Genomic DNA, 21,989 nt, shown 5'->3' with positions numbered 1-21,989 from the left:
ATCCCTCCAGAACTAAGGGGCTGGAAGGGGTTTACAGGAGTCCAATGGAGAGGACAGCAGCAGCCTCTGCTTGTTTTGTTCTTATCATAGAGTAAATTAGCATTATATTGCTTTTTCAGTGCTCATGCATTGTAGGGAGTCATGTGCAGCTCCAGCCAGGATGCTGCAGTGAAGCTGCCTGAGGACCATGTGGAATTCCAGAGCTACAGCTCCCTGTGAATGAGGGTAGGGAGGGAAGGAGGCATAAGAAATCCAGCCAAGGAGAGAACAAACACGAGGAGAGCTGAGCTCAGTTCTGCAGCTTGACAAGTCTTCTGCAGAGCCTTGGGTAGTCCATATAAATCAGCTACCCCAGTTACAGCCCTGGTGCAAGCTGACAGCCTGACTTGCTGCTACTCCCGGAAGTAACTGTTCTGCAAATCCATGGGTCTCATTGCACAACAACAAATTTCTTGGGACAAGATTAGTGTGTTTGAGAAGATCTTGTATGCGAAACAAAAACTAACCATGCATTACCCAAGTGAATTTCTTCTACAGGGGCCAGGATGCTGCACAGTCGCCATTCTTACCTCCCATGCCTCCAAAATGCAGGTAGTGAAAAAGCTTATGTAGCTAGGGGGAAAAATAATAAATCACAACTGACAAGACACAGGAAAACAAAGCAAAGTTCTCTTCCCTGTCCTTAGGGGTAAGTGTAGCTGCATGTTGTAGTGTAGCATCACACCTCCAAATATTCATCTCTCCAACCACAGCACCCATATGGTTTTCAAGAAACCACTGATTCCCACAGCATAGAAAAGAAAATAAGGCAGTTGTGGAACTGAGTGATACAGGCTGGAGAGAATGCCTTCTGTCTTGTCCCTACCCTGCAGTATTGCCACAACTGAATCAAAGAGAGAAATAAGCAAAAGGCAGATGTCGTTAGCTGAGCACCAAGATGAATATAACCCTTCTCCTATGCCAATGCTTATCTGAATAATCTGCCAATACAGAGTTTACCTGCAGTAAATGCAGAAGATAACAGCAAATGTTTCAATGAAATCAGCACAAAATCCTTGCTTGTAAACATGTGCAGAATCACAAATGGACACAGCCTCCATATGAGAAAACGAACTGTTCCATGGACTGCTTGTTGCTGTGAATGCTTTTAAACTGTATGTTTAGTCCCTGTCTGTGGGCAAGAAAAAAAGCAGAAGGTCCAGAAATAAGGGCTAAACATTCTCATGACCATACAAAGCAGCAACGGAGGAGCAGGGGCAGACTGTGGATATCCTGCCCTGCTTTGTACACTTCCAGCTGTGCAAGCAAGCTGAACCCAACCACTACATTAAATTAAATGTCACAATACTTCTGCTCCAGTGTTGAATTTGGGAGGGAAAAACTCAAACACTCAGACCCTCAACTCAGACTATGCACGCAGGAAAGGCTCCCAGGCAGAACACCTGAGATGCTTTGAATAAATCCAAACTGAATGGACTAAATTGGAAAAGCAGGAAATTCTTACAGCCAAGTTTAGCCCAGCAGCTTGCCAGGAGCCTTAATCTGTTTGGTGTTCTAACAAACGAAACAGCTTAGAGTCACCCTTCACAAATCACTGTACCACTAGAAGCAAGGGCACAAAGAAAGAGGAATGCCCACAATATTCCTTTCATGTTACATTTGCTGTTCAGGAGGTGATTTTCCCCTAAATGTGTAGATTGGCCTGTCTTTTAATAGCAGAACCAGTGATCGAGCTGTCTGTTAAAGAAGAATTTCTTCTTTAGCCCTTCGAGGCAGTGTTTCTTTGCCCTCCTACCTATCTTGAGGCTCCAAGATTCCCTCCTTATTTGCTCACAGCTTTTCTTCTTAATGCCTGACAAGAGCCATTTCAGGAAGTACAGGCAGCCACGACTCCTCTGCTGAAGCATCAGCTCACTGCTGGGCACAGACTGCGGTTATATCTGGCTTTCCCTGGCATGTCCTTGCCATTACAACGTACTCTGCTCTCCGATCCATGCTCCCTTTTCAGTACCGATGTGTTTTCGGCACAGCTGCTGCGTACCAGGCAATGCAGCAGTGCTGCCTGAAGAGAACTGGACAGAGCAAGCCAAATTATCCCCTAAATTAATATTCCAGTATTAATGATGCCTCTGTACCCATGGCGAGTGAGCAACCGAAAGAAGTGAACGGCGTCACACTCCTCCCCTGCCCCCGAAGTTAGAAATGAGTTTTAAAACAGCTGCCAGAGCACTGCCTTGAGGAGTTCCACCCTCTGCACAGAGCTCTGGTACAACCAGCGCAGCCATGGCAGTGCTCTGGCCCTGGGGCCCCATCCCCTCACGGACAGGCCGTCATCCACAAACACCCCGTCCCCCCCCGTCCCCCCAGGGAGAAAGGAGACCCGCGGACGCAGTGATTTTCATTTATTAGCTCCATTTCCCACCACATCTGCCACAAACCCCAACTTCCCTACGGCGGCGGCAAGGGGCCCTGCCGTGCGCATGGCATGCTGGGACTTGTGGTCCCGGCAGTGCAGCGGGGGCCTCCCGGCTGGGGAAGCGCCCGCTCACTGGAGCAATTTGACCCTTCCGCCGCCCCGTCCCCTCCGTGCGTCCCCGCGACGCTGCTCGACACGGCACATTCCAGCGTGGGTTCCGCGGCTGGGAAAGGGGGTCCTTCCCTTGCGCCTGTCTCCGTGACGCCTGAGCAAAACAGTGGGATCCTCGGCTCACCCCGGGCTTCTGTCGCACAGAAACAACCTGGAGTCCGTCCTAGCACCCGTGTCTCCGTTTAGCAACGCTGTCTGCCTCGGTGGGTAGGTGGACACCGCCACGGGGGGAGCTCGCTCACATCAGGCATAGAAGCCGGCCGCCCGAGAGCAGCCGGGTGAAGGGTCAGGCCGGGGACCTGCTTCTCCCTCCCCTTCCCCGCCCTGACATGCCAACCCGGCAGTCGGCGGTGCAGCAGCGTGTGAGCAGCGTACGTGGAGCCGGGGCTGGTGGCGCGGCATAGGAGCTCCGTGCAGGGCGGGGGTGGGCTCTGATCCCCAGCGGGGCTGCGGTGTGCCGCTGAGGAGGGGAGGGGAGCGGAGCGGAGGGTGGCGGGTTTGCCCGTACCGGAGAGCTGAGTCCCGCTGTCGCGTAGGTTCACCCCCCGTGCCCCGCCGCAGGATGGAGGTCGAGCTCCTGGAGAGCGACGTTCTGGAGTCGCTGGAAGACCTGGGGTAGGTGCCCGGGGCCGAGCGACGCCTCGTCACGGGGTCAGCGATGGGGGAAGGGTGGGTGGCCTTTATCGGGGCCATGGCGTCCGCGGGCAGCCGGTGTGGCCCAGGGGGTAGGAGGGCGCTTCGCTGCTGGCCCCTGGCTCAGGAAGCGGCTATGGCCGTGCGCCGCTGGCAGGTTGGGTCGGTGTCGCCGCGGAGGGCCGCGGCCCCCTGGAATGGTCCCTGTTCCTCAGAGCTGAGGTGCTTCCCCAATGGTTGGGCTGGTGTCGGTGTCGGCTGGGCTCTGGAGAAGCACCGAGTACAACAGGCAGGTTGTCAGCCGTACCGGCCTTTACAAACGTTTTACCTCTCAGTGCGTGCTGATCTGCTTCATTCTTGTGGTGCCATCTCATCGGTAACACCTCTCATCCACAGAGCGGCCCTAGCCGGGGGTGGGGAAGGGAGAACCTTTTACAGGAAGCCAGAGGGAAAGAAAACTTTCAGGCTTCATATTTAATGAAAAATAATAGATGGGGGGGGGGGGGGGGGGGGAAGGAAGCAAATTATAGTATTCCCTTCCATCTTTTTTTTTTAATATAATACAGCACAGGAAACTTCTGTGTTTTGTTTAAACCTCTTACTCTGTCCGAGTCAGTAAAGGTTATATAAATATGAAAGGGAGAGCAAGAATAAGGTGTCATACTGTAAGCTTGCATGTCTGTAAACTGTTAGGAGTTCAGACAAGAGGCAGCTAGAATTTTACTGCTGCTGGTTTTATGTGAACAGTTGTATTTATACACACTGGCTACGTTCCCATAACTCACTTTGTGGCTAGAGTCGTCACGCTCCAGAAAATATTCTATTTTCAGGCTAAGTTGGTGATGATAGTTCCAAAACTTCACAAATAGGTTTCTGTTTTAGCAGGTATTTCTCTGACTGAAATATGAAAAAGTCTCTGCTGTGATGCATATACCATGCTTGGCTTCTTTTTTCTGCCTTATGTTTAGAAGGATATTAGTGGCTCGAAGGAGTTATGATTTGTGCTCCTTATCTGTGTAATTGCAGACAGAAAGTGTTGCTGATGTTTGACATCAACAAAGTGAAAAATGAAAGCAGATTATAAAATATCAAGATTGGCAACAGTGGTTGAAAAGAAAATTTGGAGGACAAAAGACATGGGGCTTCCACAGTATTGATAACAACTGGGAAAATTATTGCATGTGACTACACAATTTGTTGCCTTGTGTCTGGAAAGACTGGGATGTTTGAAGTTTCAAACTTTTCCATAATCCTTCATAGTTCAGCTTATTTTTTCCAGCCAGATACTGAAGGCATCTCTAATGTATTACTTAATTTTTTCAATAGCTTTGCACATCAGAGTTGTTTCTTTTTGAATTTTGAGGTGCTCAAATAGCAGCCTCTTGTCTTTTAAGTCAGTCTGTTGAAAAAAGCAAACGAAATGGACAGCATGATGTCACCGGAAGGAGTGTAGCTCTAGAACATGTGCCATTGGCAGGAATGGAAGGAAAAAGAAACAGACAGCAATCTGCGAATTCAATTACTGGGCAAGTAGATGTATAACTGAAGTTATAATTATCAGAGATAACACAGTCAAGATGTCATATCTGGCAAAGAAGAGTTATAGAAGGGGGGTTTTTGATGTGACCGGTGACTTAAATCCAGATCTTGCCAAAGCAAAAGGTTTGTCATCACTGCCCTTCTACTTTGATGTATAACTGCATGCTTCTTTTCTGAGTCCCAGAGCTTCCTATATATGTAGGTCTGAAACATCTGTGGGACAGTTGTTCTAATTAGCCTGTTGGAATTGTCTAACCTACTGTGGTAATGTAGGAGGGTTGTCATACACGAGATTACAGCTTCCAGTAGCTGCTAGTAGATTAATTTAGTGTTGCTAATTGAGCTGCATTGTGAGATAAAACTTATTTTTGAGTGTAGCTACTTCACTGGCTGATGTAGCAGGCTGCTACAGTGATGTGAAGCACAAGAATGAAGTGTAGAGAATAACATTTTCATTTGCTCTGTGGGAGACTTTTACGTCAGAGGTTTGCCAAGAGTTGCCTGGACTCACTGGGTTGCTGTGACAGTGGGTGACTTTACCAGGAAGTTTGAAAGAGGGATTTTGGTCAGTTATGCTCACTCCTGGATGTCTTTCTGATTTGGGTGCAGTATACCAAAATAATACTGTGCATTTTTCTTGAATAGTCTTATAAGCTCTGACTTTGTGCTTCTACCTGGCTAGCAAGGCAGTCTTCTTCGTACTCTTCCTCCTTCCCCTGACGGAGTTTCAGGGGGAGGAGACACAGATGTCCTGAAAACTGTCTTCTGAGATCTGATCTTTAGACATGCCTTTTTACAGTAGGCCTGATTTTTTGCTCATTTTGTTTATGCAGGTAACTAATTCTATGTATTTTTCTTGTGCCCGTTTAAGAAGAGAATTTTTCAAAAGAGGATATTGTTTTTCGGATTACTTGAGTAACATTTATATTGAAGGCTTAGCTTTGCATGGCATGTGTGAATGTATGCAAGGAAACAACAGGAAAGATACACTATTTCAGCAGTAATCATTCAACTTACTGTAAAGCAGTGCTCAAGAATGATACTTTGAACCTTTTTTTTCCCTAGATAGGTATATAGTAAGTAACAAGAGACAGAGGCAGAGAAGTTGTTACTGTATGTCATAACATTCTGCAGAACAAAAGCTTTGATGATAATCTTTTGTGACGCAGTCTTTTTGGCAGTAAGCTAATGTGCATGGAAATGCTGAGTTTACGCAGATGTTTTCAGTATGCTTTTTCTTACAGTTCAGTGCAGGAACCTTACAGTTTAGATGTTCAGTGTTGCAGATGTGGAGAGTGTTTATCTCTCAATAGGTACACAGCATAAAGTAAACGTATCACAGGACATCAGTGGTAGCAAACATTGCTAAACTGCTTTTGTTTTACTTTTCAGTTACAAAGGTCCATTGTTAGATGACGGAGCGCTGGCTCAGGCAGTCTCTCATGGAGCCAGCTCCCCTGAATTTACCAAACTCTGTGCTTGGTTGGTATCTGAGTTACGGCTGTTCTGTAAACTAGAAGAAAATGTGCAGGCAACTAACAGTAAGTAGCTATAACTGTAGCACAAACATGCACTTAATGTGTGTTGTTGCATGCCATAAAGATTTGGGCTGACAATTGTTTAATCTGTTACACCAGGGAGTATTATCTGCGTGCTGTCAGACTTGGGGTATTTTCCACCCCAGATTTCCTTAATGAACAGCCAGTAGAGGGTGAAATACTAGTGAGGATCAATCAGTCTTTCTTCTGAAGTTAGCTTTTTCTTTCAGTTTTTCAACCATGGAGACTTTAAATTTCTTGGATAGGTGTAAGGAAGCATTAGTGTCTTTTTCTAATAAGATCATGCGAATACTTTTATTTCAGTGCTTCTGGTTTTATTTTGATGGAAGTAACTACAGTAACTATATTTTCTTTTTATTGTTGGTTACCTTAACTATGTGCTTACTATGTATTTTTTTCCCCTACATTTGTAGTGGGAAGAGTTAGTTAATACTTAAAATACCCCTGTAAAATTTGCAATGTTTTTAATGTCACTTTTCGTTGTAGAAGTTGTCAGTGGCTGTCTGTTGTAGCTGGGAAAAGCTTCATGTGAAACATAATTTTACTATAATGAGGGTTATTGTGGCTCCAAGTAGTTTGTGCTTTGTCTTTGAGAAACACAAAAAATGCATTTGGCTTCCATTAAAAGCAGGGTTTTAATGTTAAAGAGCAGCTGGAGCAGAGCATTTTTTTTCCTAATAGCTAATTCATTCTAATCATAGCCATATAAATGTATATATTAGCTGTAAACAAATTATTATCCTTTCCTTCGAAGGTCCAAATGAAGCAGAAGAATTTCAACTTGAAATGAGTGGGTTGCTGGCTGAAATGAACTGTCCATATACGTCATTAACGTCAGGAGATGTGACAAAACGCCTTCATAATCAAAAGAACTGTCTCTTGCTGCTTAGTAAGTTAAAAGGGTGCTTGTAAGCAAACCTCTTCTTGTGAAGAATCATAGTATTGTTTCTTACATTTAATGAGATACTGTTTTGTTTTATCACAATGTATAAAAAGTTGCCTAAAATTATGAGTTAGTTTTCCTTGTAAATTACAGTGTCAGAATATTCTGCTTCTGGGTCTCAAACTTAGCAGTCACTCTGTAATGACTCTGAGCATGAACCTTTTTCACATTCACTACCAAAAAGCCTGTCCTGTTACTTCTCAAAAGGTACTCTGAAGAGGCAGTAATTTGAAGACTTCTGTAAGGATTCAGCCACTGAACTTTGTTTAGAAGGGTGTTAAAAATGACAGCCAATGTCAGGTGCATCATCATTTTGGAACCCCTACTGTGAGGACTTGCGAGGTGCAATAAGATTTGCATTTGCCTACATTCTGACAATAATTTGAATCATTTCAAAAAAAGAGAGAATGTTTTATCCTGACTGCCAGTTCTTTTGATCAGTTCTTAAGAAATTAGCAGGAGCAGCAGTGACGTCTTCTCTTTCACCCAGCAGATCTCAATAGCTAAATTGGTTTTACACCTGCTTAGGAAATGTTAGAGGGGAAGAAATAGTACTTAAATTTGGAAAATGTATGTATCGTTGATTTACATTAAAACAAAACAAAAATTAATTTTTTAAGAGTGTCAAGAGTTAGAAATTGTAATACAAATTCTAATATGATCTTAAAATAACTGAATGTTCTGTTTGCTTTCTCAGTTTTTGCTGATCCTTTAACTTTCAAAGCAGAAAATTTAGTTGAGCCCCAGCTGAGATGTAAAAAATACAGAGTAGGTTCTGTATTTCAGCAATAGGAGAAAGATGAGTAGCAAGACTTAGTCTGAATTTATTTTGATAGTATGCTCAAAAATGTCAGATGCAGTGAGGTAATTAAAAATTTAAATTACTTTGTAGCTCAAATAGTCTGCCCTTCAGCTTATTCTCTGTAAGCCAAGCCATTTAATAAATTTGGCTTGTCTATGACACACAGTTTATCCCAGAGGTCATGTGTGATGTACGTTTTGGTAATATAAGGCCATGTTCAGCTGCTGAACTCTGGTATCCCATCTGGCAAGAATACTGTACTTACTGTCAACTCTTGAATTGAAATAGATGCAAAATTCCTTTTTTGTATACCATGATAATTGCATAGCTTTCTTTACCTACGTTAAGCTAACCTAATTAAACGTATCTGTCCTGGGTTCAGCTGTAACAGCTATGTTTCTTCCTAGTAGCTGGTACCATGCTGTGTTTTGGCTTTAGTCTGAGAACAATGTTGATAACACACAGATGTTTTAGTTGTTTCTAAGTAATGCTTACCCCTGTCAAGGACTTTTCAGTCTCTCATGCTTTGTCAGTGAGGAGGGGCAGAGGAGGCATGCTCTCCTGGGAGGAAGCAGAGACAGGACAGTATTCCATAATGCCATAAACCCAGACTTTTAAAGGAGAAACAGAATAAACTTCTCAGTGGTATGCCAGGATATTTTACATTTTAATGAAATGCAGCACAGTTTATGTCAATTGGAACATGCAGCAGTATTGCCCAGAGAGGAAAGCACCAAATAAATGTAAGTAGTCAGGATTGTCTTGGTGTGCAGCAGCTCTAGAGTAACATATTTAATGCTGGCATCTGCCAAAATAGAAAGGGCAAGAGTTTCAGATGCATTCAGAAAAGGTCTGCAAAAAAGGATCACTGTTCGGAGAACATTTATGTCTCACAGTGGTAGCTTGAATGTGAGCTCTGAATTCTTGACATGAAATTCTGCTGCTAGTATCTTTTTTTCAGGAGGTCCTAATGGGGTGTAAATAACTGAAAATGAAATAAAAGAAAAATGTGTATAAAGTACCTTTGAAAGGATTTAGAAAGGATTCTTCATAGCTTTACATGCTGTAAGAATTTTATACTTTAAAGGTGTTCTGTGTCTTTAGTAGAAGATATTCTAGAGATACAGGAAAAATTCTAGAGATCATTAAAATGTTTTGTTGTTTTCTTCATCTTTTGATCTGGCACAGTTTTATAGGTAGTGAGCTGCTTTTGTGTAGCTGTGGGATTACATCACTGCTCACAAGTCTACCTTTATCAGTGCAGTATCTATTTCTCAGTCCTTATTTTTAGAAGTACTTATTTACTTTACTGTTATGGTCACCCAGTATGATTCATGATAAAAGTATTGCTAAAGCTGTGCATTATTTTCTTTCTTTTGAATTCAAACTTCAAAGTTGTGCCAATTACAAGTGAAAGTAGTGTGCTAAATTTATATCACTGCAGCCAACACCTGATACTGAAATTTTGGGTGTATACCATGTTCAGAAATCATGATTTTAATATTTTGTTTGATAAAAGAGTAACAATGTGATTGTAGGCTCTTGCAGTTCTGATATAAAACAGCACTCCAGACATTCTAGCTTCTGTTTCATCAGTTACTGCCTTCCTTTCTGCATGTCCTGGGTTCAAGACACTGGAATTATTATAAACTTGAATTCTTAATAGTACTTTTAAAAGTTGTTTCCATTCTGCATCTTGCCTGTGGAAGTAGAGGAGATTCATCCAACATTTCACTTCTCTCTGCTCATTTCCTTGTGTTGTTTCCTAGAGCGTCAAGCAGTGGTTGCTTGTCTGTCTTAAAGTGTATATCCCAGTCCCTCATCCTGCTTATTTCCATGTTCCTAGTCTCCTGTCTTTGCTGGGCAAAGCCTGAAGGAAAAGAGCTGTGCTGTGTTGAACTCTGATTAATACCTGTTGGAATCATAGGGATATTTTTCAGCCTTTTATTGGTCGTACTAAACCTTTCCCCTGTTTGTTGTGTTTCTAGCATTGGGCTCAGTGATTATGAGAAATATGAGTGTTCTGTGGATACCAATATTGTAGCCTTCACTCTTTCTAAAACAGTGCATTTGCATATTTTTTCATTGTAAGCACTTGAGTTCTCACTGGTTCTAAAATGCTTTAACTCGGCTATATCTGATGCTGAAATATAATTTTTCTTACCCCAGCATACCTCATCTCAGAACTGGAAGCTGCCAGAATGCTGTGCGTGAATGCCCCCCCTAAAAAAGCACAGGAAGGAGGTGGCAGTGAAGTCTTTCAGGAGCTAAAAGGCATATGTATTGCTTTAGGCATGTCCAAGCCTCCCGCCAACATAACGATGTTCCAGTTCTTCAGTGGAATTGAAAAAAAAGTAAGATCCAAAGGAACAAAACTAGAATATTTATGATGTTTCTGTTTTGATGGAAAATAGTTCTGCTACCAGAGAAAGATTTGCCTCTTGTGAAACTTGAGTGTTGGAATTGTGAAGGAGAGCTAACATGGTTTACTGAGTATGCCAAGAGTCAAGATTTTGAAGATGAGTTTAAAGGCTTTTTCCATGCCAAGGCGTGAGGTCAGGGACTACTGCTATCATTGCCTTCCAGGGTGAGGTATTTCTTACTCTGCTCTAGGCTTTAATGTCATCACCTGTTGCAGAAGACATGGAAAATGCTGAGCTTAGGCCTCAGGAAGAATGTTAAGGAGAAATGTATTTCAAAAAATACGCAAATTAACAAATTTCTACAGGAATCTACTATTTGAAAAAATGTTTAGATTAAAAGGTGTTGTAACTGAAGTCAAGTTTACACCTTTTCCATAAAGCTTCATTGGTTCTTGAGTTCCATTTAGTTTTTGATCTTTTACATGTATGTGTTCTTCAGTTTTTTGTGAGTTCTTTTTGAAAGAAATTTACTTTTGTTTGAGTAATTTTTATAAAGCAGAGAAATGAAGTGGAATGGACTGTCCAGTGCACAGACCAAAGGTGGGCGAAAGGAATTCTTTAAGTTACATTAACTAGCTTAGCTTGCAGGATAGGGGGGAGCAAAACAACAGAAAAGAATCTTTGTGAACTTTAAAAGAACAGATGTGATTACAAAGTGCCCTAAAATACTTTCAGAGAAGATTTTTGACTAACCTTTTAGTTGCATTATACTTAAATCCAAGCAACTGAAAATAGTGCTTCATTTCTTTGGAAGAAATCAGTTTAGATTTACCTCTTTAAGAAGTGGAGGGTGTTTTTTCCAGAAAAAGCCTTAAGGTGTAGAATGGAAGCAGTATGCTTTCTGGTTTTGGTATTGTCACGGTCATTAAATATTTAGATAGTGTGCTTCCATTTTCTATAAAAGTAGAAAATATTCCTACCAATGAACAATACTAGCAAGCTTTGCTGGTGAAAGAGACTTAAAAATGCAGAATCCAAAGTAGGTAAAAATATTTTTAACCTGGGAATTCTGTTTTGTTTTTCTAACTGACTTTTCTATTTCATTGTCTTGCAAGGTTAAATGTTATCTGAGTGATTTATATCCATAGGTAGTCATACTAAAAAAACCCAAACAACCTGAACATTCCTTATGGTTTAATAAAATACATCAGGGATTTCTAATCTACAGAATTTCTTAGGAATTATATATAGCTCTTGTGCTTACAGTCCAAACAGTTCAGATGTTGGTAGTATTTGAGAAGGAAAGGAAGTTGACTAAGACCTGAAAAACTTACTGGAATTTGTAAATGAAAATATATCACAAAGTTAAGCAAAATATGAAAAGTTACAGTGAAAAATTTCCTTTCGAGTGTAAGATGATAGTTGTGATAAGAGATCACCCCAAAATTTTTGTGTTTTAAAAAAGTGAGTCTTAGAATGGCAATATTCTAATCTAGCACATGGAAATCTTTTTCTTTGCACGTACATAGTACAGTTTGGGGTAGGATCTTTGTGTAATTTACTCTCTTTGTTAATGATCTACCCCATTAAAAAACACCAAACTGCTGATACTTGAGTGAATTGCTACCTCTGCTATTCTGAAAGCACTTGGTTTTAAAATCTTCAAGTTAGACAAATTAGGCTCAGTACCTTTGGAAAACCAGCTCACTGAATTTGTTAAATCAGCTGCTGGAATCAACAGCCAAGGAAATTGAAAAACATGGTTTGCATCAGTGGAAAAGTGAAGTTTTATAACTCCAGCCTGCTTTGACCTAAGTCTTTGTCACTACTATTCCATTTCTTCCCTTGAAATCCTCAGAAATTTCAAGATGGGAATAGGCAACCAAAGTTGTTCCCAAACTTTAGAAATGCAAGATAAATGAAAATTTTCATATTGAAGATTTTCTCCTTTTGATTCTTTAGATCATGTTGTATTTCACGTTGTCTTAATACAAACCTTTTTGATACAAGTGTATTTCTTCTCTGAATTAGAGAGGTGATGTGTAGACTAATCCCTCTGTCCTCAAGAGTAGCTGTACCTCATAGGATCTTTCTGTTTTAACTGTAGATCTACTCTGTCATCCCTTCTCTTAACTTTTAAATAATTACAGCCGAGACTACCAGAAATATAAAAATAGCTGCTTTCCAAAAGAAAGGTGCTTGGTTCTCTGTCTCAGAGAAAACAACTTTATTGGAGTTTTCTCTGTCATGCCTATGACTATGCAATTGTCATCACCTGTAATTTGAACCTTCAAAAGGTAATTTTGGTTTAGCTGATGCTTATATTTTTATACGTCTCCTAACAGCTGAAGGAAACACTAGCAAAGGTTCCACCTAATCATGTTGGAAAACCCTTATTGAAGAAACAACTGGGACCTGCTCACTGGGTAAGTAGTTGCAGATATTACAGCCTGTTTCCCTTTTTCAGATATATAAAATATTGATCTTGATTCTGTGTGTAGCTTTGCAAAATTTCCTCATCCTTTTCTGAAGAGAAGACAGTTGCTTGTAGTATTTTACATACATATCGGTGCAATAAATTTTCAGCATCTGGTAAGTTCTTATGTTCATGAATCTATATGGGCAGATGCAGGCAAAAGTTTTCCATAATAAGGAGACTTAAAGTGGTGGTGTTGACCTTTGGCTTCTTTCCAGCTAGCTTGTGTGTTTTTCCATCATTTTCCTCCTCTGTCTTGTTGGAGTAGTCTGTCTCTCTCATAGCTTTTTCTCCAAGGAACTCGTAGTGTCCAGGTGGAAAGTGGGAGAGGCTGTGCCCATAGGCCACAGAACCACAACCATCTTCCTCTGGGTTTTGTCTGCTGTTCTAGAAGGATGGTGTCTGGTTTAGGTGCTGTTGCTGTACCAACACAAAGCTATGGCCACTGCTGCAAGACTGCAAGTCTCTTCTGTGTCTCTTGCTTAAAGCTGAAGTCTGCTTCCTTCAGTGTTTGTACTGTTGAAGCTGACAGTAGGCCCTGCCACCCCCTTCCAGCCAGGCATCAGTCAATACATAAATTGTTTCCTTAATGGTGCATATCTCAACTGTAGCTGTGGCTGTACAGCCCTCTGCTACCAAGTTCGTTTCTGATGCTGGCTTTTCACCATAAGGGCACTGTTGTCTGTATGCAGATTGTGCTTTAGTCAAGATCCTCTTACACTACTTGACTTAGTCCTCTATCTATCCTTAAGCATACTACTTTTTAAGAAGGCAAAGACACCATAGTCCCTGGACTTAGTTAGTCCTTGCATCTCCTTCAGCTTGTTGCATATAGTATTTTCTCATTTCTGCTAGGTGTTGAGAAAAGCCTCAGTAGTGTGTGCAGTTTCTATGTCTCTTCTGAAAAACAGGCAGCTGTGCTGTTAGAAATGGTAGAAGGCTTAATGTGAGGGTAACAGAGCCTTTGAAGACCTCAGGAAAACCGTGTCAGCAGGAAGAGCTCGCTATGAGCCCATTTGACAAGGGAGATAATGGCAGGCTTAGGCCCTGTTTAATATCTCTGTGTCTTTTTCTCTTCCATTCACATACTTTATTATCTTAAGTAGAAACATTTTATCTGTAATCTATAGGTTATGTTTGTAAATTATTTTTTTCAGGAAAAAATTGAAGCAATTAATCAAGCCATAGTCAACGAATATGAAGTCCGAAGAAAACTGTTAGTGAAACGTTTGGATGTTACTGTGCAGTCCTTTGGCTGGTCAGATAGAGCTAAGGTACAACTTGCTATGAAGTCCTGGTTGGTGGTAATGCTCTATAATAAGTATCTCAGGAAAAGTCTCTCATTGTTTCATCCTTCATGAGTAAAAATAACCACAGGTCTTGTCTTTTTTTGGTTTCAGTTTCTAAAGAAGCTTCATGATGTAAGATGTCTAAAAGATTTTCCTTAAAACTATTTTGTTGGATTTTAAAACATTATATAAAATGAGAAGATAGACCATGTGTAACTAGCTGTACACCAAAGCCACCACATACAGCTAAATAGGCCACTAGGAAAAAAGAAAAGTGGAGATCCAGCTGTTTGTATTTCAGAGTACCATAATGTGAATCATTACATGCCGTGTCTGTGTGATGGTAGAAAAACATCTTCCTGTTGACCATCCCTAAACTTAATTTCTATTGTCCTCAGTGATCAGGTTTCTTTAACTCAAAGTGTGTCTGCACAGCTCCACAGATGTACATGATAAGAGCTGCTAAGGCAGTATATGTTCTTTCCTTATAGACAGGGTAATATTTTTTGTGCTTCTTTTGTCTGAACTGTGCAAGTAGCTGTGTCGTGACATCTGTTCTCTCTGACTATGTGATACATTCCCCATTTTTAAAAATAATTACATGTTTTCCCTAGTACCTGCATTTCATAGTGAAAAAGGAATCATAGAATGGTTAGGGTTGGAAAGGACCATAAGATATCCAGTTCCAACCCCCCTGCCATAGACAGGAACACCTCTCACTAGACAATGTTGCCCAAGGCTCTGTCTGGACTTAAACAGTGCCAGGGATGGAGCATTTACGATGACAGAATTTAAGGAATAGTACATTTTTTTTTTAGGACTAAACCAGATCTGCTAACTGTTAATTATGCTGCTGGCAGTGTTTGAAACTGAGTTATTAGTGATAAACTGTGACGTGAATCACCAAATGTTTTTTCTTAAGAAATGATTTATTCAAAAGGCAACTGTATTTTAATAATAAACTGTGACATCTCCCTGTTCTATTTTTTTATTTGAGTAGGACTTCTGCTGATGTACTGTCTCTTAAACCTTATATTCTTCAGGGTTTTTAGTAGAAGATTGAAGAACTATCTGATTGTTTGAATACTTTAATAGTGAAAATGGGCAAAAGTATGGATTAGGTTAGAAGCCAGGGACTTCTGATTGTATTACAGCTTTGGCATCCAAATCCATGTTTGGTTTTTGTTTGTTTTCTGGGACAATTCTCAAATGTTTTTGAAGTTGACTAGCTGCATGAAATCCTTTCACAAAGCCCACAGATTGTATGCATTTCTATCTCTTGAAATGCAAGTCTGAATTTTTTAGGACCATAACATACTCATACTGGGGAATATGGTTACGGTATGCCATACTTGCAGTAGTTTGTTTTAAGAGTAGCTTTTAGCAATGCTTTAATACATTATGGTAATAATTTTAATATTTTTCTTTTAATTTTAAAATTCGAAAAGTATCAGAATACAGTACTATAACTATTTAGTTACTTCTCCAGATAATAGAAGCACCAGTAAAAACTTCATAGCCTGTTCTTAGGGGGTTTTAAAGTTGCAAAATTTCAAGTTTCACTGAAAAGAAAAATACCATAGCACCAGAATACTGTGCTCAGATCTCAGTCAAACTTCCCAGGGAAAAACATACTAAGGCTCTAGTGAACACTGTTGCTTCTTCTGTCTTTAGCTAGCATCAAGTAAATGACATGCATATTTTCCTGTTCAAATTGTAATACAAACATAGAAGCTTTTGGCTCTGAAAACTTGCCACTGAGACACTTGGAAATACATGCTCTCAGTTCTTCCCAGTTGCAGTTTTCTGCCTTCAGATGGAAAACAGGATTTTAAAATTTGTTCCTAAGTTTTTGACCTTTCAAGGGAATTGTTGGAAAACCTTTTTTTTCTGACCCCACTGTTGTCATCTGGGTTCCAGACAAACAGCAGCCCTTCTGTCTGTCTGCAGATTGTAATCTAGTTTATCCTAACTGCATCACACATTATACACTGTTGATAACTGAAGATAGATGTAACTTGCGTATTATCTCATGGCTTGTAGCACAAAATTCTGTTGTGTCTGTCAGTTGGAAAACTGCTGAGACACCTTTGAGATGTTTGAAGAAAACAGTATGGTTAATGGCAAAAGGCAGTAGAGAGAGATTGCATACAAAGTAAAGCTGATGTGTAGGATCTCATTTCTAGCTTGGGCACTACATATGGAAGACAAAGGACTGAATTAGAACAAGCTCTTGAGAGCTTTAGTTCTGTTAGCACACTTCCCATGGCTTGCTTTTGTGAAGAAGCTGGCTGCAGTAAAGAGTGTGAAAGAGTTAACGCAGCCTTTTCCAGCAGATAGAGTGTTTGAGATACCCTGATGCTAGTCTAACTGGAATGGGTGTGGGTCAGGGTGCAGGCACAGGAGGAAGTCTGGAGGCTGGACACGGGCATGTTACATTTTCAGTATCTTTTAGCCATTAGCAGTAATTTGTATAACTATATGTCACACTTCTGTGTTTGACTGCCTGAAAGTAACACAGTCTGCATGTATATATTGTTAATCCTAAAACTGTCAGTTCTTCAGTGTTTTGGCAGTCCAGTCGGAATAGTCTTTCCTGTATTACTTAAGTAATGAATTTGAGAAATGCTAGCTTTGTTGCAGTGATTTGTAGTTACAAAGTGGTGGTTCTCACTGATGTTTATATATATATATATGTTTCTATTTGCAGTAGTGTCTTCAGTGTTAATTTGATTCTTTTGGTGAGGTGTCCCATTGCTTTCTTATTACTTTACTGACTGGGTTTTGGTTTTCTTCTCTTCGATAGAGTCAAACAGAAAAACTGGCTAAAGTCTACCAGCCGAAACGTGCCCTCTTGTCCACTAAGTGCACTATTTCCATAGCAAATCTCTTGGCAGCTCGGCAGGATCTGTCAAAGATCATGAGAACAAGCAGTGGGTCCATCCGAGAGAAGAGTGCATGTGCCATTAATAAGGTACCTTTGGTGACAAATGATCTGTTCTGTTATATATATTTATGTAACTTGAATGTAGTAATAAAACCTACTTTTTTTAGGATTGTAAAATTGGAAATAAAGGATAAGAAACTTAATGTTTATGTACTCCAGATTATGCATCAGTGCATTATAGGAAGTCCAGTTTCACCTGTTTAGGTTCAGAGTGCCTCTTCTTAGGGGCAGTAAAAAATTGCTGCAATATCTTTTGATAACTTTCAGTGGGAGCAAGCGTGTGCTCTCTTACTGGTATTACTGATTTCATTACCCTGCTGCAACCTAATTCTGTCACTGTGCCTAAATTAATGCCTACATAGTAATCTTGTTTCTAGTCTATGTGTATAGAATGTATTAAGAGCACAAAACAAGGATCTCAAGATTCCTCTGTGTGCACAAAAAAGATTATAGTCAAGTGTGTAATTTTAGTACTGACATAGTAGGAATATGATTTAGACTAAGCAACTTGTTTCAAAAATTATGATTACACATGAGTAATAGCTCATAGATGTACATGTGCTGAACTTGAAGCTCAGTAGCTATGTACAGTGGTGTACATAGTACTTTAAAATTTGTGGGCATACATGCATGCTTTTTCTGCCTTCTGGCTGCCATCTGTATTTCAGGTAAAGCTGTAATTAATTTAGCATGGAATGGTGGTGTGCTGATTTGATCACCCACCTCCCCCCCAAATAATTTTTGCACCTTTTAAGTGTAGTTGGAGCATGGAATGTAAGAAATTAAGTAGGAAGACAGATGTGACTGTATCATCAGACTGCATGTGTGTGTTACTGGGAATGCAATACTGCTCTGGTGCTGATCCATATTGTGTTAACTTATCTCAATATTAATCAATATTAAATTACCAATATTGAATGTTTTCCAAGACAGTAACAAAGTAACCTACTTCTACTTCTGCTTCTGTCACATCACTTTAAAACCTGAAGCAATGCAAATGTCCTGTCCCACTGTCAGTCTTGCTAAATTCTTAATGTCCCAGCACCCTTAGGCAGCTAAAGACCTCTGGAGACTTGCTCAACTGTGATTAGTGCTGTCTAGCACCTCTTTGTTGGTGTGTAAGTTTTTGCATGTCCCTACTGAAAAATAGGAATCTTTGCACTTTGTTTACTAAGCTGATGGCTTCTACAGCAATTCAGAGTGACGGTTAGGAAAGAAACGCTGGTGGTGGTGTACTTGTGTTTGTTTGAGATTAGCAGTCTGCACTAATAAACAGTTCAGTGAAAGGCTGTATTGATGCTGCCTCTGCTGGGGTGTCTCCTGTTTGAACAAAAAGCCCAGGTCTCCGAAAAAGCACCCAGTTAGCAGTGCTTGGAGTACTAGATTCAGTTTTTATTAGCTGAAGACGAAGTTCTAACACATTGAAACAGACAAAAGTTTGCCTTGATGAAATCCTCTGGATGTAAGAACTTTTGAGCTGCTGCTGTTTGTGGTGTGTATCAGTAAATGTGACTCTCCTGTGAGGTGTTACATCTCCTATGGCAGTTCTCCTTTCCATTTGCAGGTGCTAATGGGCAGAGTGCCTGACAGAGGAGGAAGGCCCAATGAAATCGAACCGCCACCTCCTGAGATGCCACCGTGGCAGAAAAGACCAGAGGCTGGTCCACAACAAGGCAGTGGCAGAGGAGGAAGAGGTGGCTATGAATCCTCATATGGAGGGAGAGGAGGTTATGAACAAGGAAGCCACGATCGAGGGGGACGAGGAGGACGTGGTGGTTATGATCATGGTGGCAGAGGAGGTGGAAGAGGAAACAAGCTTCAAGGAGGTTGGACAGATGGGGGAGGTGGTGGCTACCAAGATGGCAGCTACAGGGAGAGCAACTACAGAGATGCTGGTTTTCAAACAGGTGGCTACCACGGTGGTGGTGGCGGCGGCGGTGGCGGTGGCTACCAAGGGGGAGGCTATGGTGGCTACCAGTCACCTTCATATTCAGGAAGTGGCTACCAAGGGGGTGGTGGTGGTGGCTACCAGCAAGACAACAGATATCAAGATGGTGGGGGACACAGTGACCGAGGGGGTGGCCGTGGAGGAGGGAGGGGTGGTCGGGGTGGTCGTGGTGGCCGTGGAGGACAAGGAGGAGGCTGGGGGGGCAGAGGTGGGCAGAACTTTAATCAAGGGGGGCAGTTTGAGCAGCATTTCCAGCATGGAGGTTATCAGTATAATCAGTCTGGCTTTGGACAAGGAAGACATTTCACAAGCTGAGGCTGCTAAAATTTTCACTTCAGCAGAGCTCATGTAATAGAAACCTGGTTTCAGAGGCCTGGCTTAATCACTGCTTGAGTAGTACAGGTTGGTACGTGGCAGGTAGAATCCTTTGGGTGGGATGTTTTGCACTGAGGAAAGTACCACGTTTTGTAGACTTCTGCCCACAGTTTGTCTGAATTTAATGCATCATCACTACGCATTGCATCCTAAACATCATGTGTTTTAGATGTTGTTCTGGTTCCTTCTACTCAGAACACTTTTGTTTTGAAACTACCTGCTGTGTTTGCCTTCTGCTTTGATTTAAAAAAATATCAAGACCTGTCTGGTCAAATTTGTGTATTATAATACACAATAGAACTGTGTTCTTCCCCCAAATCTCTGTGCAATCAGATGTTCTAAAACCAGTTCTGAGTATGGCTTTCTGGCTTGCTGGCCTCATTTTAGTCACAAAGATGTTAGACACGTGCTCAGACACACAGTGAACTCCCTCTGGCAAACAGGTTTTTTGTCTATTCTATGAGCTCTCCTGTGGATGCCATATCCGGTAGCCTTATCTCCTGCTAGACAACATGTTCCCACCTGTTCAACTCGGAAGACTGACCACCGCCAAAATCTGCAAAGATCATTTAGAACTAAGCTAAATTGTGAACCGATAGTGTGTGTAGGCCTGTAGTTAGGTATGGCAATTAAAACTGACCTGCATCCATCCAAAACAAGTTGCTCCTCTTCAAACCTAATTTTTACTTGAAATCAGCTAGAAGAAATGACAGATTTATTTGCGAGTTAATACCACTGGCTTAGCAAATCTAGGGCAATTTGTTTTGGGGGTTGTCTTTTTAAGGAAATGCACTACGGCCTAGGAAGATTAGTTCCTGCCTGGAGGAAGCCCTTTTATTATTGCTGCAGAAAACAAAGCCTGGCTGAGTTTGGTGTTCTGATGTTGGTTGGTTGGTTTGTTTTGGTTTTGTTTTGTTTTGTTTTGTTTTTTTCTTTACTGAAAGCCACAAAATGCTTCTTGCTGGGTTTTTTGTGTACATAAACATTGTCAAGCTGTGAAAGAAAATGGCTGAAGGTGTGCTGTTGTATAAAAGGTGAGCAATAAAAGTATGTTTATGTTCACTTTGATTCAGTTTCTTTTTCTTCTTGGTAGTAAAAAGCAGTTACTACAGTAGCTGGGAATGGCTGCATGCTTCATCTAATGTACATTTTGATCTGTTTTAGATGTTGTAGTTGTCCCAGCCGTACTCTGCTTTCTACCTGCTGAGAAGCTGTCAAAACAGAAGCAGATGGAGGGAACTGGTCTTCAATTGCTCCGAGTTTTGTTCTGTTCCTCCTTTTGAACTGGTGTAGCAGGATGTGGTACTCTCTCTTAGGGGTTGCAGTGTAAAGTTGTTATTAGGCAGTGTGAGCACCCATCTCCCAAGTTATGCTCCTGAATACCATGTGAGCATGGTATGCTGCTTCTGGGAACTCGTCTGGGCTTCTCCAGACTTGTGGAAAATGTAGGTTTCTGCTACTGTGCTTGGATTGCTGTAGCAGAGCATATGCTGATGGCAGTCTCTGGTTAGCTGCAGTGCCCTTGGAGCTGAATTCATGTTGATGCAGGCAGGAGGAGTTCCTTAGGTTATAGAAGTAAATAACACGAGCATCTAAGAGAATCTGTGTACTGCTAGTGTTTCTGTAATCCGAGCTAATTGAGAAAATAAGATGATAAACGTTGTTTAGCATTGATTTCTGTGTTTCCGTCTATGATCAGTGTGAAGATCTCCTGTTTAATTTATTGTGGCCACTAGGTGCTGCTAGCGGTCCAGGGGTTGGAAGCGAAGGTGTCTCTGAAAGGCACTTAAGAGTCTGAATGTCCCTTCTCCTTTTTCAGTGTTTCAGACAAATTTGTCAAGCCTGACAAGGGAAGAGTTTTCTATATTGAATCCAGGTCCTGGAGGATCATCGATATAGATCTATCTCAGCATAATATAGTTCAAATTATGAACATCTAAAAATGAATTTTGCTGCTTCAAAAAGGTATTGATGGTTTCTTAAAGCGGGATGCTCCAGAGAATAGATCTCTGTGGAAGAGCAGTGTGTTGTTGTGAGCATTAGCTGGTGACAAGCTGCATTCATACAAAAAAAAATAGTGGGGGTTTTAAGAATTAAGATTCTTACAGCTGGGTCAGTCCTGGAGTGGTGAAGGTGGAGAGGTTGACAGAGTTAAAGAGCCTTTTGCTGGGAATGTCATATCTTCAGTTTGACAGCTTCTGCTTTTTTTTCACAGTGCTCCTCACTGGAAAGAAGCTGGTGTTTTCTGTTAGTGCGTTAGGGTGCTGCAAACTTGTTCCTAGCAAGAGGGAGCACAGGAGGCTCTTCAGAGAGCCTCTGGCTGTGTTGCATCTGCACCTTCAGAGAGTTCTTTCTGTGCTAGAGTTCCCAGTTTCTTTGCAAGGCTATGAGTGTTGCTGCAGTGGATAGTCTCACTATTGCACCCTGTGATATGGTGAAATCATGCTGGGATGAGGTAGGAGCACAGAGCTTTCCCTTGCTCCTTATTCCAGATAGCTTTTTCTCCTCAAAATATGTTGCTTATCCTT

The 21,989-nt window shown here is 41.3% G+C and overlaps 1 protein-coding gene across 2 annotated transcripts; it reads left to right on the top strand.

Annotated features, from left to right (window-relative positions):
- The first annotated feature begins 2,653 nt into the window (after positions 1–2,653).
- FAM98A (family with sequence similarity 98 member A) lies at positions 2,654–19,614 on the top strand. Of its 2 annotated transcripts, none has more exons than XM_034061181.1 (9): positions 2,654–2,790; positions 3,124–3,202; positions 6,152–6,300; positions 7,073–7,207; positions 10,233–10,417; positions 12,772–12,852; positions 14,060–14,176; positions 16,998–17,165; positions 18,703–19,614. In XM_034061181.1, the coding sequence occupies exons 2-9, from the start codon at positions 3,150–3,152 to the stop codon at positions 19,399–19,401; spliced, it is 1,587 nt and encodes a 528-aa protein (XP_033917072.1). In that variant the 5' UTR covers positions 2,654–2,790; positions 3,124–3,149; the 3' UTR covers positions 19,402–19,614. The 2 variants fall into 2 exon arrangements, with proteins under 2 accessions (XP_033917072.1, XP_005145405.2); XM_005145348.3 differs by lacking the exon at positions 2,654–2,790 and adding an exon at positions 2,901–2,958.
- Positions 19,615–21,989: the final 2,375 nt, after the last annotated feature.

Source organism: Melopsittacus undulatus, chromosome 3 (assembly GCF_012275295.1).
Source record: "Melopsittacus undulatus isolate bMelUnd1 chromosome 3, bMelUnd1.mat.Z, whole genome shotgun sequence".
Taxonomy (NCBI): Eukaryota; Metazoa; Chordata; class Aves; order Psittaciformes; family Psittaculidae; genus Melopsittacus; species Melopsittacus undulatus.
Note: the sequence above shows the minus strand (reverse complement) of the source record. Positions and strands in the feature narration are given on the sequence as shown.